Source organism: Meriones unguiculatus, chromosome 21 (assembly GCF_030254825.1).
Source record: "Meriones unguiculatus strain TT.TT164.6M chromosome 21, Bangor_MerUng_6.1, whole genome shotgun sequence".
Classification (NCBI taxonomy): Eukaryota; Metazoa; Chordata; class Mammalia; order Rodentia; family Muridae; genus Meriones; species Meriones unguiculatus.
The window spans coordinates 42,701,688-42,717,420 of NC_083368.1; the positions used below are offsets into that span (position 1 = coordinate 42,701,688).

The window sequence follows — 15,733 nt, forward strand, 5'->3', positions numbered from 1 at the left end:
AACACATGCTGGAGATGATGTGGAGAAATGGGAACCCTCCTCCACTGCTGGTGGGAATGTAAACTTGTACAACCACTTTGGAAATCAATCTACCTCAAGATCCGGCTATACCACTCCTAGGCATATATCCAAAAGATGCCTAAGTATACTACAAGGACATATACTACCATGTTCATAGTAGCTTTATTTGTAGTTGCCAGAAGCTGGAAACAATCCAGATGTCCCTCAATGGAGGAATGGATAGAGAAATTGTGGTATTTTTACACAATGGAATACTACTCAGCAATTAAAAACAAGGAAATCATGAAATTTGCAGGCAAATGGTAGGATCTAGAAAGGAGTTAATGCTTTTCTCAGATACCTGCTTTGATGTAAATAGCTATATGAGTGCTGATTCCTATCACCATTGTCATTTGACAGTACTGGGAACTGAACTATAACAGGGTCTCAGACCTTAGCAGGTCTCAAGACCTTAGTCCAGCTGACTCCATGATGGAAGTAACATCCACAACATAAGACTTAGCATGAAGACAGCACCACTTGCCAAAACTAAAACATACATCTAATCCATCAAAGCCCATAGTTATGGAAAAGTCTCTAAATGCATTACCCTTGGTTTTGATTTCTGTAGTTCTGCTTCTGGCTAACTGTTCTTGTTAACCAAAGTATGTCAACCCAGAACATGGTTTTTGTGCTTAAACACTTACCTTGAGAAATGCTTGGTGCTACACTGGGATCCCGAGCACACAGTGTAGTTGCTGGCTGGCTAATACAGACTTTCTATTAACTTAAACTCTTGTCTGAGCAGTCTTCTCTGGTATTGACCCACAACAGAACCTAGGGCCTCTCAGATGCTAGTCAAGTGCTCTATCACTAAGTCACCAACTTAAACATAGTTAAGATATTTCATGACATCTGAGGCACAAGATGCTTAATAACTCATAAGCTTTGCGATAATATTAAGGTAAAGATGACTTTTTCTTTCCTAGGGAACTTGACTAGTGCTAATTTTATTTAGGTGAAATAACTCATAACTACATAATACTTTTAATACAGTATAATGTCAGAGTAACCAAAGATAATGCTATGCTGGCATCACTTCTGAAGTTACTTAAGAGTTTAACTTTGCTGTTTTCAGGATTTATCAAAAATGTTTTTATAACTTTCAAACAGTTAATATTATATGACACCAAAATTTATTCTGATACTATGATGTGTACATAATTTTAATACTAACGATTAACTGGATTATAAAACTAATGAACTTGCAAGGTTATATCTATATGCATAAAAAGTATATATATATCATGCACATTTTCAATTCAACAATGACATGATGATGATTGGTTAGTATTAATATTTTTCTTATTTATAATTTCTTAGTGGCTAACTACCTTAAGCAGTTTAATTGGCTTTCATTGTTTTGATTCTGTTTATTTTTGAAATAATTATAACATTTAGTAAACCATCCTTTTAAAAATTTTTATTAAGGATAACATATGCTGAGGAACCACTTAAGTTTTCATATATTTCTTAGAGTTATATGATAGTTTTACACTTAACAATATTGTAACTTTGTATTCCTGAAACTTACATATACAGGAAGAGAAAGTAAATGTAAGTATTAGCCGTTATGCTATTTCACGATGTGTAAGCCATTCTACTATACTATTCACATTAACACAGCTCCTGAGGGAAATGTTCCGAAAAGATACAGTGTACTTACTCAGTTATAAATTCAGGGCTCGTAAAGCTGAGGTTTGTTAAACGACCTTCAAGTTTAGAAGACTCATGCACAGTTAAGGCTGGAGTGGTCTTAGTGGCGAGTACAGCTCGTTTTTCATCTTTTTCAAGTGCTTTTCTCTTGCCACCATTTTGGAAATACTCTCTGCATACACTAAAAATCAAAATATTTTAAAACATTAGATGTAATGAAGTAAAATGAATTAAACAACAACAAAAAAGAAATCACCCTTCATTATTCAAAGTGTGAAACTTTTCAAATTAAAAGGTCACATTTTAAAAGGTCAAATATTACAGTGATAGCTAATTTTGGTTGTTAACTTGACTACATCTGGAATTAACAAAAAGCCAAGTGGCTGGGTACACCTGTGAGGGATTTCTCACGACTGATCATCTGAGGTGGGAAGAACCACCTTAAATCTGGGAGCAGCCTATCCAAAGAACATGGAGAAGCAAGCACTTGTTCTTTGCTTACTTGCCCCTGCTCTCACTCGCACATTCCTTCACTGGTACTATAGCTTGCTTCTTTGGGATTCTGACATACACTGAAGAGTATCTGAGACATCCAGCCTCACAGACCAAACAACAACTGCATTCTTGGACTTTTCCTGGTAGACTGCTACTGTGGGACTAGCTGGACCACAGCCTGTAAGCCACTCTAATAGATCCCAATTAATTTGTTCGTTTGTTTATTGGAAGATGATAGAGAGACTGATTGATTCAGTCTATCAGTTCTGCTTCTCTAGAGAACCCTAACTAATATAATCATATTATAATAAAAAATTATTATAAAAATGTTAAATAGGTTTGTTCATGAGCCACCCTTGCTGGATAAGTTGTTTTTCCCTTTGTCATCCCTTCCCCCATCCATTTGCCACCTGTTTACCCACAATGCCTAGTTCCAGACCTGCATTCTATGACCCCTGACCCCTTTTGTTCAAGGGCTACCTCTGCTGGCTAGTTTCTTGCTTATCTCGTTATTCACTCTACCTGCTGACATTTCCATACTTACAGCCCTAGCTCTAGATCCACACACTCTGGATCTGCTTTGGTCATGAGCCATCTCTGATTGATAATATGTTCTCCAGCCCTCTCGTCCTTCTTTCTACCCACTGCCATCTCTATATCCTCTGCTGTAGCTCCAAACCCGCAATTTAGGGGTAATCTTTGCCTGGTCCATTTAAACAGTTCATCAACAGCTCTACCTTGCCTAATTCTAGTCACACCACTCCAGCAATAGCAGTCTAAGGCAGGGCCAATTCTCATGTTAGACACAAACCAAGAAAAAGTTCATATACTCAGGTCAACTCGGGAAACAAACAAAAAACAAACAAAAAATGGTCAAGGTAGTATGATTCATATCAAACTCACCAGTCCTATAGAAGTGTTTTCTAATGAGAACTACCTACATGAACCCTAAAACATAATTTAGAAGAACAATTATAAATTTTATCAAAATATTCAAGTAATTTAAAGAATGAGTAAATACTTCATTGACCTCTAAGAGGATCACAATAAAGACCTGAGTGGTGTCCAAGAAAACAGAAATACAGGTCTAAATGATGAAATGATAAAGATAATTTAGAATTTGAAAATAGAATTCAATAAAGAGATAGAAATGTTGAAGTGAACACAAGGCAATGAAGACGAATGGGAAAAACTCAATAATCTAATTAGAAAACTCAGGGGAAAGCCTTAAAAGTAGAAAGAATCAAGCAGAAGACAGAATGTCAAAACACAAAGATAAAGTAGGTGATCTAGGTCAAATAAGCAAAGAATATATATATTTTAAAAAGTACAGGAAAGGAACATGCAAGGAACGACCCCGTGAAAAGACTACATTTCTTCAGTTATAAGACAGAGAAACAGCCTGGGTTAATGGTATAGACCAGATCAACAACAAGACCATAGAAGACAACATCCCCAATCTAAGGAAATACGTACCCATACAGATACAAGAAGCACATAGAACAACAAATAGATAAGATCAGAAAAGAAACAATCCATAGCATATCATAGTTACAAAAAACCACTAAACATACAGAACCAAAAAAAAAAAAATGAAAGTTAAACAAACAAACAAAAAAAGTCACATATAAATGATAAAAAAAAAAAATCAGAGTAACAACTGGGTTCTCAATGGGAACTCTGAAAGCCTTCTGGAGCAATGCACTCCAAGTTCTAAAAGACTATGGCTATCAATCCTGATTACTATAAGGCGCAAAAGTATTTGCCACAGTTGAACAAAAGGAAAACTTTCCATGATCTAAACAGTCCAAAAATAGTCATAACCAACTACAACAATAAAAACATTAAGCAGAATACTGGAAGCAAGACTTTGAGTGGAAGAAAGAATAAACACAGCCAAGAGACTCTAGAAAGAAAATGAAGCTATAATGAAATTAAAAATACAACTAACACAAACCAGCAAACAACAACAACAAAAATGATTGCAATCTACACAAACCTTTTAATAATAACTCTGTAGCTGGCCTATTCAAAACAGAGTCTACGCTTGTCTTTTGTGAGCTTCTTATTTTATTTTTGTTATTGTTGTTATTTTCTGGTCTTAGTAGTTTTTTGTTTCTTTTGATTTTTTGATTTATTGTTTGTTGGTTTGTTTTAAAAGAGATAAAATGAAGTTGGGAGGGTAGGAAAGTGAGAGGAGTTGGGGGAGGGGAAATAATATGATCAAAATTTAAAAAATGTTTTGAAAGATAACAGTTTATTGAATTCATTTTTAATTATAGCTGAAACCACAGACCACATTTATGTACTATTTGGGGAGGTGAAAGAATATGATCAAAATATACTGTATGAAAATAAACCTTAAGTGAAAAGCAAAGATCATCTACCAAGATCAAGTTGGCTTCATCCTGGCAATGTAGGATAGTTCAACATATTTAAGCCAATAAGAATAATAAATGGTAAAATGGACTTAAAGGTTAAAAAAAAAGACACACGATCATCTCAATAAATGCAGGAAAGGCCTTTGACAAAACAAAAAATATTTTCATGATAAAAGTCCTATAACGTGGGAATGGAAGGAACACAACTCAACAATAACAAGGGTTCTATATGAGAAACCTGTAGCCATTTTCCTAAATGGATAAAAACTGAAAGCAATACCGTTAAAATCGGAAATGAGACAAGGCTATAATCAACCCCCTTCTTTTCTAATGATGCTGGAAGCATCAATCAGAGCAGAAAGAAATTTAAAAAAATATTAATGGAGAAAAAAGAAGCCAATATCCCTATTTAGATATATTGTACCTAAGTGTGATAGCTATTCTCAGTTGTCAGCTTGACTAAATCAGGAACCAAGGAAAATCCAAGTGGGTGGGTACATCAGTGAGGGAGTTTTGAAGTGACATCTTGTATTCATGAATTGGTAGAATTAATGTTGTGAAAATGGCCATCCTACCAAAGGCAAATTATAGATTTAACGTAATCCCAAACTACCCACAACATTCTTCATTGAAAGAGAAAAACAAACAAACAAACCTAAAATTCCTGTAAAACTAGAAGAGGCTCCAGGCAGCCAAAGCAATCCTAGAACAATACGGGAGGAATCATCATTCTAGATTACAGAGGCCGAGAAATGAAACAGTATAGTACTGGCAAAAAACCCAAATGAAACAGAAATTCCAAACATGAGTGCACATAACTACAACCATCTGGTAGCTGACTAAAGAGTCCAAAAACCATATACTAGAAAAAAAGACAGTATCTTCAACAAATGGTAGGTGCTGGGAAAACTGGATAACCACATATGAAGAGTAAAATTAGAACTCTATCTATCAACCTGAACAAAAATTAGCTTCAAATGGATCAAAGGCTTCAATTTGAAATGAACTGGCAAAATTGCTGGGGGAGTGGGGGAGGAAGACAGTACCTTAAGAGACACAGTTGCAGGAGAAGCCTTTCTGAATAGAATTCTAGGTGCTCAGGAATTAAGGTCAACAATAGACAATTGAGAACTCATGAGAGTAAAAAGCTTCTGTAGAGCTAAGCAATCAATTGAAGAAGAAATCCACAAAATTATAGAGACTCTTTGAAAATTTTGTCTGAAAGAGGATTTATATTATAATACACAAAGAACTCAAAAAAAGTTGAGAAAAAATGATTCAATTAAAAAAATGGGCTAGTGTTCTGAAGAAAGTACTCAATAGAACAATGACTGTATCAATAGACATGCTAACACAGAAGAGAATTTAAGGGAGTCCAACTAGACAAAGAACTACAGGCAAGTAATTACTAAAGAATAAAAATTACCCCCCCAAGTGATTATTCAAAATGAAGTGGTCAGCCCTGACAGCTGACACAATAAAGATTCAGCAGGTTGTAGTTACAGATTTGTGTGCATATAAATATGTATGTTTATATATGTAAGTATATATTTGTTTATATAAAGGGTTGACATATGTTTACATACACACATATATAACACACATATAATAACATATAAAACTATAAATTGATTATAATAATAAAAGAACAGGATATCAACTTGAGAGTAGGCGGCACGGCAGGAGCTGGAGGAAGGGACTAGTAATGGAAGTTCTGGTTTCTTTAAAAACTCAGTTATGTAAATATGTTGTTTTAATTCTGAGTGTGGGATTTTGGTTTGGGCTTTAGTTTGTCCACAGCTGATTAGCTGCCTCCTGCCTGTTGGATGTGGTCTTTGCCAACTAGTAATGGCCTGCCTCCTGCAACATGGAGAGGGGTGTGTTTTACGACTCTGTGGAAGACAAATCAGGAGCCTGGAGAGAGAAAGGCATGGCGTTTGGTATGGCAGTTTGGAGAGACTCCTGGCTCAGTGACTTGAAGAGAGAGATGGAGACAGACAGAGGAGACTGCTTGCTTCATTTGCTGTTGACAGAGATTGGTATAGCCCCACAAGAACCCATCGACCTAAACAGCCTGGAGAAGTAAAGGGATCTGTGACTCATCTTCCTACTAACCTTCTCTCTCCTACGTAGAATTGGAGGGTTGGAACCGAGAGGCTTTAAGGAACCACAAATAAAACTGTGCTTAAAAAACAAGTGCATCAGAGATAGGAGGGGCTGAAGGGAGGAAAGGGAAGTGATATAATTACATTTAGTTGACCTGATAGAAGGTCAGATAATAGGGGAGGAGGACCTCCCCTATCAGTGGACTAGGGGAAGGACACGGGTTGGGGGATGGGACCTAGAGGAGATGAGGGAGGGGGCTATAGCCGGGATACAAAGTGAATAAATTTTACTAAATAATAATAAAGAAAAAATTTACAAAGAAAAAATTGAATAAAAATAAAACAAAAATGCTAAATAGAGGTAAGTTTGAGAACTTTTTATAAATGATAAAATATAAAATACTAATAGATTATGTTTAATACACGAACATGCTTTTCAGTATAGAAGCATGAGGTACATATGTTTATGTGTATTTACATCTACAAATACAAACACAAGTATATATATTTATATGTATTAATGAGTTTTAACTAAGACATACACTCCTCCCATAAAGCTTCGGTACCTGCTATTCAGTGACAGCATACTGAAATAATAGTGTGAGAATTTAGTTTAAGCCTGCTTCACTGCCTGCACATAGATAACCCAAGAGGGCCCTCTTGGTTTATGACAACAAAGTCAGGTAGGCTTTCAGCATATTACAATCATTTTACTTCTTATTTACTAAAAGAAAGAATAAAAATTTAGTTCAGGAAAAAGGGTTCTGGAAAACTAAGCTCTTTTCTTATTCTTTCACAGCACAATTAATACAGAACAGTTTTGTGGTCTCAAAAGGCATGAGTATTTCTCCCTATAAGTAAGCAATTACTTCTGCAGCAGATAACAGTTGGGTTCCTCTGATCCAGTTCAATTTCAACCCTTTTTGAACTGGAGAGTGTCAGATCCCACAGACTGGAGGTTCATTCTCCAATTCTCTAAATCTCACAGCATGAGGACTCATTCCCTTTGTCCACTTAGATGTCAGTCACATGATCCACATTACATTACCCATGCGTCTGAATGAGCACTTATGAACTCCCTCCTCTGGTTGAATTAACATGCTTGAGTGGCTCAAATACTCAGGGAGACACCAATTTTACCAATTTCTCTAAAAGGTATTGTTGGGAACACACAGGAAGATGTGTGTGGAAAGTATCAAAAGGCTTCCTGTCTTCTTCAAGAAACCCACATATTAAGCTCTGTATAAACTCTCTGTAACCAGTCCTTTGGGTTTTTATAAAGATTTCCTTGCAAAGCCATGATTAAACCCTATAAAAATGTGGTTAGACAAAACGGGCATGATCTAATGCTAACACTGTGTTGAAACAGAGCAAGGCATGCATTCTTCTTGGTCTCATTATCAAACATTCTTCCCTCTAGAGCAAAGGGCAGGACCCTTCCAGAGTAAGGAGGGTCTTCCTGCCTACTATAAGACGGTAACAAGAAATTTCCTCATGGGCAACTTGAAGACAGAGGGTGGAGAAAGCAAGTTTCCAGGACCTGCGCTAAGAGTTTCTGGTTGTTAATGAGTTGCACTGGAGAAGAAGTTATGAGCCAGGAACCTCTGTTGAAAACAGATAGTCACAATATCACACACTATAGAAGTGTAAGTTTAAAGATATAAAAGCAGAACAGTTCAATACACATGACCATTATTTATACGTGAGTTTTTACATTATTCCTATTAGACAAACATTTCTACTTGTTTCAAATTATTTAGTATCAAAGTTTAGGGTTGTAAAGGTGAAATCATATTAAATTCACATAATTAAGTTCATTTCAGTTTGTTATTCGGTATCTAAACTGATGACTAGCACAGACTGGTCAGTGAGTTTCTTACGGTGTTCCTATATAGTAATGAATATGTACAGGAGGACACCATACCTAGGTATGTAAAGGGACTATGAAAAGACCAGAGAATCAACTCAAATACCTATTAACTAGTCAAGCTAATGGTAAGTATGTGTGTGTGTAAATATATGAAGTGACTAGTACAAAATTTGACACGTACCTCAAAAATTCATATTTACTAGTTATTTAAAGTAGATGAAATATGAACAACTTTTCCATTTTAGATTCTTAAACCACTTATTATTATTATATTTCCTACCATAAAATGAAAATTAACTAAGTTTGCCCACAGACTGCTTGATGGTATTCAAAACAAACCTGGTAAAATAAAAATTAAGAAATAATCAGTTTATAACTGATATTATTCCTGGTTTAAGGAGGGTGATGGTTAATGATAAATGTCAGCCTGAAAGATTTTGGAATCATTTGCAAGATAGCCCCTCTGGGTATTATGTAAAAGTAACTTTTATTTTCAATTATTGTCTTGGAGGCTTATTGCTTCTGTCTGCTTAGAACCTAGGCCTAGTCCTGGAAGCTTCTATAATCTATAGGCCCAGAACGTTTTCAGTCTCTGGGACTTACTACTGAATAAGCTTACCCTTTCTAGATCTTTCTGAATTCTGGCTGGCTGGTTCAACTCAACTGTTCTAGTTCAAACTCCTCTCCTAGCTGACTGATTGAATGTGGCTTCTCTCTTGGTTTCTTATATTGAATTGTTCTGCTTGGCCTCACACTAACTCTTAGCATTCTGTTTTAATCTTCTGGATCCTTTTTATTCTCTGGCTCATTCTGTCTTTATCTGTGTATAGCTTGTTCTCTCTTCAGCCTCTCTGTATAACACTCTCCTGGTAAAAACTGCCTGTGAATTCCACAAACTAAAGTGCTAGGAATTCAACCCCACCACACTGTTTTCAACTCTCTGACTCAACTGAACTCCCTCAACAGCACTCAGAGATCTGCATGCCTGACTCGTAAGTGCTGGGGTTAAAGGTCTGTACCATCCGGATTGGACCTAAACTTTTCTTTACCTGAAATCTGCTCTATACCAGGCTGGCTTTGAACTCAGAGATTTGTTTGCCTCTGGCTCCTGGGATCAAAGGCATGTCTGTATTCCAGCCAGACTAAACAGACCTAGAAGTTCTTTGAATATGATCTCTTGCCAGAGCTGCTATGTTCTGAATTAAAATTCCTCTACAGCATTATTTTAATGGTCATGATTGAGGCAGGAAGACACATCTTGAGAGTAGGCAGGACTATTCCCCCAGTCAGTAGTTCTTGCATAATATAAGTAGGGAAACCAAGCTAAACACTAGAGGAAGCATTCAATGCTCATCCTCTTCTGACAGTGGATGAAATACAACCTTTTCCGGTTGCTGCTGCACTGACTTCCACATTATGATGGACTGAACCTGGAACTACAAGCCAAAAGAAACCCTTTCTCCCTTAAGTTGCTTTAGTCAGAGTATTTTACCAAAGTAACCAGAAGAGAAACTAAGACAGGAATTGGTACTGCAGTGGGACTGTGGCTATCAATAACCTATTTTGCCCATAGACCACTGAACTGTTTTGTAGCTAGAATGTGGAAGAGTTTGCATTCTAGATTAGAAAAGCCAAAACATCTTCTATATACCTCCTTACAAGATAGGCACTTAATAAATATGCAACTAATCAGGAATGAAATGAGTTTCAGCTTCTAAACAGAATTAGAATTAAAGCCAAAGCTCCTAATGGGTCCATAAGATGACTCAGCTATGATCTTCTGATCTTCCCTCTCTACAGATATAAATAAAATAAAAAGTTATGGCTGAGTAAAGCAACCCAGAACAGTTAATGAAATCTTGCATAACAGAAACCGAGAAAAACTGAAGCTAAACCGAGAGGTGAGCCCTGTTCCTTGTCTTCATCTCTTTTCCGGTTGCTGTGATAAAATACTCTTGACAAAGGCAATTTAAGGAAGAAAGGGTTGATTCTGTGTCACAGTTCATCGTAGTTGTGAAGTCAGGCAGCAGGAGCCTGACACAGCTGTTCATACTGCATTCATACTCAAGAAACAGACAACAGAGCTGGCAAGACAGCTCAGGGAAGAAAGAGAAGTAGACCAAATAAACTATAGAGGAAGAAATAAACCTTAATGTATTCAGATGATACTCTGAGTATCTGGACAACCTGAGAGATCAATGGTAAAATAACACAAATAGTAATAAAATTATGTTAAATGGTGATATACATGTAAAACTCAAAAATGAAAAGTAGAGAAAAATATGTTCATACAAATACGTGTACTAGCCTGTTAGAGTATAATGAAAGTCTATATTTATAATAACAACAAAATGATAAAATACCCAGAAATAAAACAAGAGATACGTGTAACCACTATATAGAAATCCTAGAAATACTGACTAAAAAGTAGAACAAATCAAATAAACTACTTTTTCTCATGGGCATGATGATTCAATATTGGTAAAGGCATAAGTTTTTACAATTCATAAGTTCATCTTAAGCAGTTAGAAAATAAGCAAACCAATTGATATGAAAGTATATATGGAAAAAGAAATCATCAAGAAAATTCTGAGAAGGTTTTAAAAGGGTGGGTAGGACAGATGACAAAGGACAACACTATGGAAGTCTATGACTGAAACACAGGCATTAGTCAGCTCAAAATATACAAACTAAGTGAACATAATTACACAATAAAGCCAACTACGAGGCAAACAGTGAGACAAAATTAATAAGCTGATAAACAATCAAACATGTAAGTCTCAAGTTATAACACTGTGATCAATTTTCTCACATAACCCCATTTCGGGGAAGTGGAAATCACAGGGGAAAGTTATTTATGGGGAAAACCAAGAGTGATACTTCAAAACAAACACAAATACCAGCTAAACTTTAAACAGATGAAATACATAAATACAAAAAATGAAATTAAAAAGTACTAGAAGAAAATGAATGAACAATGAATAGGAATTCCTCTAGTCTGCAATTCATGAAATCTTTTCTAAATATACTTTAACTGGTAGAGTAAGAAAGAGCATTTATAGTGTATAGTATGACATTTCAATACGCTGATCCTCTGTACAATAGACTTACAGTTCTACTTTAAGATATTTAAGAATGACTCAAGGAATTACTGATTATGTAGACCTACCTAAAAAGCCAATAATCTCAAAACCCAGGAAAAGTCAGTTTAATCTGATCCTGAAGGCAGGAAAAAGCTGACGCTCTTTGAAGATAAGCAGAAGAAATTTACTAGTTATTTAAGGGAATTTAGTCTGTTCAGACTTTGAACTGGCTGTTTGAACTGGCAATCTGTTGAACTCATCTAAAAGTTAAAACAAAGATCTTAGGCTACAGCAGATTTCATAATTGTAAGAGTCAGTTCTTTATAATCAATCTATTACTATATATTCATACATAAGTGTATATATATATATATATCGTGTGTGCACATGGACATATTGCTTCTATCTCTCTGGGAACATCTAATATAATATGGCAGGATCTCCATAATTAAGTTTAAAAAAAGGCAGGAAACAATATATTAACCTGTTATCACCTACAGTTCAGAAAAGAGTAGATGTTGGAGGGCAAACCAGTGTGGTCATTTATCAAAAGATTAATAGATCTACTACCATATGTAAGGACTATATCTCCTACACGCTCATTGCTCGATCACGATAACTAGGATGTGGAAACACCTACATGTCCAACAACTAATGACTAAAAAATGTGCTACCTATATACAATGAAATTTTATACAGCTCTAAAGAAAATGAAATGAGTAAAATTTTAGGCAAATAGATGGAGCTGAAAAAACATTTCACTAAATACAACAGCCCAGGTACAGAGAGACAATGTTCTATTTTCTCACTCATAGGTGGATATTTGGTCAATAGTTTAGGTTTGTATCTTTAACTTGGAGGACCTGTAGAATCCAGAAAACAAGAATCCTGTTACTGGGGAGGAGAAAGAACGATCTTAAGGAAAAGGTAGAATACTGGTATTACGAATGGAAAAGGGAATGGGAAGGGAAGTTCAAGTGGGGAGAGTAATGGGAGGGGAGGGGTGGGAGGGAAGAGCTGAGGAGTGAGTGGGGGAAGAAATAACTAACATTAAGGATGTTTGAAAAAAACCATATAAATCCTACTATTTTATAAGCATTATATACGTATATATTTATATATACACACACTTTATACATATGTATGTATACATATATGTACATGTATGTATACATATACATATATACATATGTATAAAGTGTGTGTGTGTATATGTGTATATACATATATATGTATAAAGTGTGTGTGTGTTTAATGGAGTTACCCTTCACAGGGTATGCCTCCCAAAAACCAGAGTGCCAAATAAAAAGCCTAGTGACATGTTTGAGATAATTCCATGGAAATATTGAATGGTGGTGTCCCAGACAACCTATTAACAACAGAGGCCATTGCCACTGCTCTTGACGCCCACTAGACTTTCAGGGTAAGATCCTATTGTTGAAGACACCATAGACTCTGGTCACAAGACAGGTAAATAAAATTGTGCTGACCAAGAAGATTCCTTCACTCTAAGTGATGTTCACAGCACTGGAAGCTGCTATGGAGACTGCTGTAAGCTGAAAGTCATCTAAATGGTTTGGCAAAATATGGCCATGGGTGCAACAGTGGCATTGTGAGGATAACCAACTACTTTCTGATTAAAGATTTAAGACTGATCTTCATGAGGAAATAAATACCTGAAACTGTAAATCTGACCAAGAATGCATTCTTGGGAAGCACAAAAGCCACAATTGTTAACTTACTATTATAATTCTGCTGAACAGACATAGTATCAAACTACTGAGAATTACTACATAGTTTGTTATCTATTGCTATGTTAAACACCACGACCCAAAGTAACTTGGGGAGGAATGGCTTACTTCAGCTTACGTATCCCAATCAATCAATTATGAAGGAAGTCAAGGCAGGAACTGAAGCAGAGGGTACTGAGGCATGGTGCCTATTGTAGGCTTGTTCTCCATGGCTTACTCAGTCTGCTTTCTTTTATAACCCAGAACCATGCCAATGGGTGGTACTGCCCAGTGGTCTGGGCCTTCCCACATCAGCCCCTAGACAGGAAAATGCCCCCATAGGCTTACCTACAGCCCAAGTTGATGGAGGCATTTTCTCAATTGATGCTCCCTCTTTCCAGATGAACTTGGCTTGTGTTAAGCTAACAAAAAAAACTAACCGGCATATTTATTTATGTTGTAATTTTATACAGTCCTTTAATTTTAAACTTAAAGTAGCTGCTGAACTACTGCTAGGCATAGGACCTGCCCTGGACCACAGCTGATATAGCCAGGTAAGACACCAAGACACCACTGGAATAAACTCATTTACCTTTCCCCTCAGCTATCACATGCAAAGAGGTTCTTGGCTAGGGGTGGGGCCCTATGTCTACTTCCCTCTCTCAGTGTTAGGACCCTGTCTGGCCTGGACCTGTGCAAGTCGTGTGCATCCTGCCACAGTCTCGGTTATTTGCTAGATAACATTTCGTGCTGGCGTATTGTATCTGTGTGTCGTCCCCCCCCCCCCAATTATAGGTTAATTCCTTTAAAATTCTTTTTTCTTAAATATTGGGTACATATTATAGAACATTTCTACAAGCTTTCCAGATGGCTTTCCAGATGGTTTTCAGTGTTGGTTTTCTCTCCCCTCTTCCCCTTTTCACCCTGCCCTCTTATTCCTCACTTCATCTAAACCTTCCCAGTCCATTTCTCAACCTTCCCACTCAATAATGCTATGTTTCTATTACCTTTCCTTGGAAGATTCCCCTCCCTCCCAATGGCTCTTCCTAGTTACCTAACTTCTGTGGGTATTCCAAATGAGACATAACAGGGCAAGTTCAAAAGCTTTCATCCACGAGAGGAAACCCGCAATGTTTGTCCTCCTTGATGAACCTGAAGGGTTACCTTGTTTATCATGGTTGCTCCAGTTCCCTCCTTTTACCTGAAAATTTCCTTTTCCCTTAACGACGGAATAATGTTCCAGGATGCATGTGTGCCACATTTCTATTATCCATTCCTGTGTTGATAGACATCTGGGCTGTTTCTATTTCCTGACTATCATGAACAGAAAAGCAATGATCCTGGATGAGCATGTATCATCTGTGCAGTAGATGCAGTCCTTTTTCAGATGCTACAGTGACGTAGCTAGGCCTTGGAGTAGACCTAGTCTACTTCCTGAGGAACCTGCACACTGATTTCCATAGTGGCTTTTCCAGTTTGCACCCCCACCGTCAGTACGTAAGTCAAACCTTTCTCTGCAGCCTCTAAGTCATCTATCGAATCTGGATTGTTCTTTGCGTTGTTTTCTTTTTTGTCTTCGCCATTCTGACTAGGGTAAGACCTCAACAAATCTAGGTCTGACTAGGATAATACGTCAAATAATCCAATTTAAAAATGGCCCATGAAACTGGGTGCCCTGGCACATGCCTTTAATCCCAGAACTCAGGGAGGCAGAGGCAGGCGGTTCACTATGAAAAATTCCCAAACAAAAATGGCTGAGAGACACTTCAAGGATTTTCACATCCATATTATGGGTTCCACCATCAGGGAAATGCAAAGGAATACTTTTGCAATTCCATCTATTACTTTTTGAGACCATTATACCTGAGCACTACACTTACATCACATCTACCTGTGCTCTCCCCACACCAGCTCCTCCCATTTCCTGCCCCTCCGTCTCTAATTTCATCATCTTTAATTAAATAGTGTTGTGTGTGCATGTGCATGTAATCCAGAACAAAATGTGTAAAGGAGGTTGCAGTGTCTTTATAGTTTTATTTTAAATTATGTATCATTTATTTCCCTGTTAATTTTAAGTGAGCCATATATTTCACACACACACACACACACGAGCTAGATGAGACTAATAAAAGAAACAAGAACATGGAAAGAACATGGATCCACCGGTTTTTCTTAAGTGGACTTCCATGTGCGGCATTTTCACAGGGGCATTTGAACCTTCCACCTGGATAATGTCTGCCTCACATTTACTCTCCTTTCTTTTTTCTTAAATTTATTATTTTTTTCCAAGAGGCACTGTATCTTCATGTGTTCAGAAAGAGATCAGTTTTAGGTCAAACTGCTAAAAGAAAGA

At 36.8% G+C, this 15,733-nt stretch overlaps 1 protein-coding gene across 1 annotated transcript in view; it reads right to left on the reverse strand.

Moving 5' to 3' along the window:
* The window catches only part of Bmt2 (base methyltransferase of 25S rRNA 2 homolog), a 52,485-nt gene that overhangs the window by 19,927 nt on the left and 16,825 nt on the right, over nucleotides 1-15,733 (reverse strand). The window contains exon 3 of the mRNA XM_060374263.1: nucleotides 1,727-1,897. Coding sequence (XP_060230246.1) covers nucleotides 1,727-1,897 — 171 coding nt within the window. The remainder of the gene's footprint in view (nucleotides 1-1,726; nucleotides 1,898-15,733) is intronic.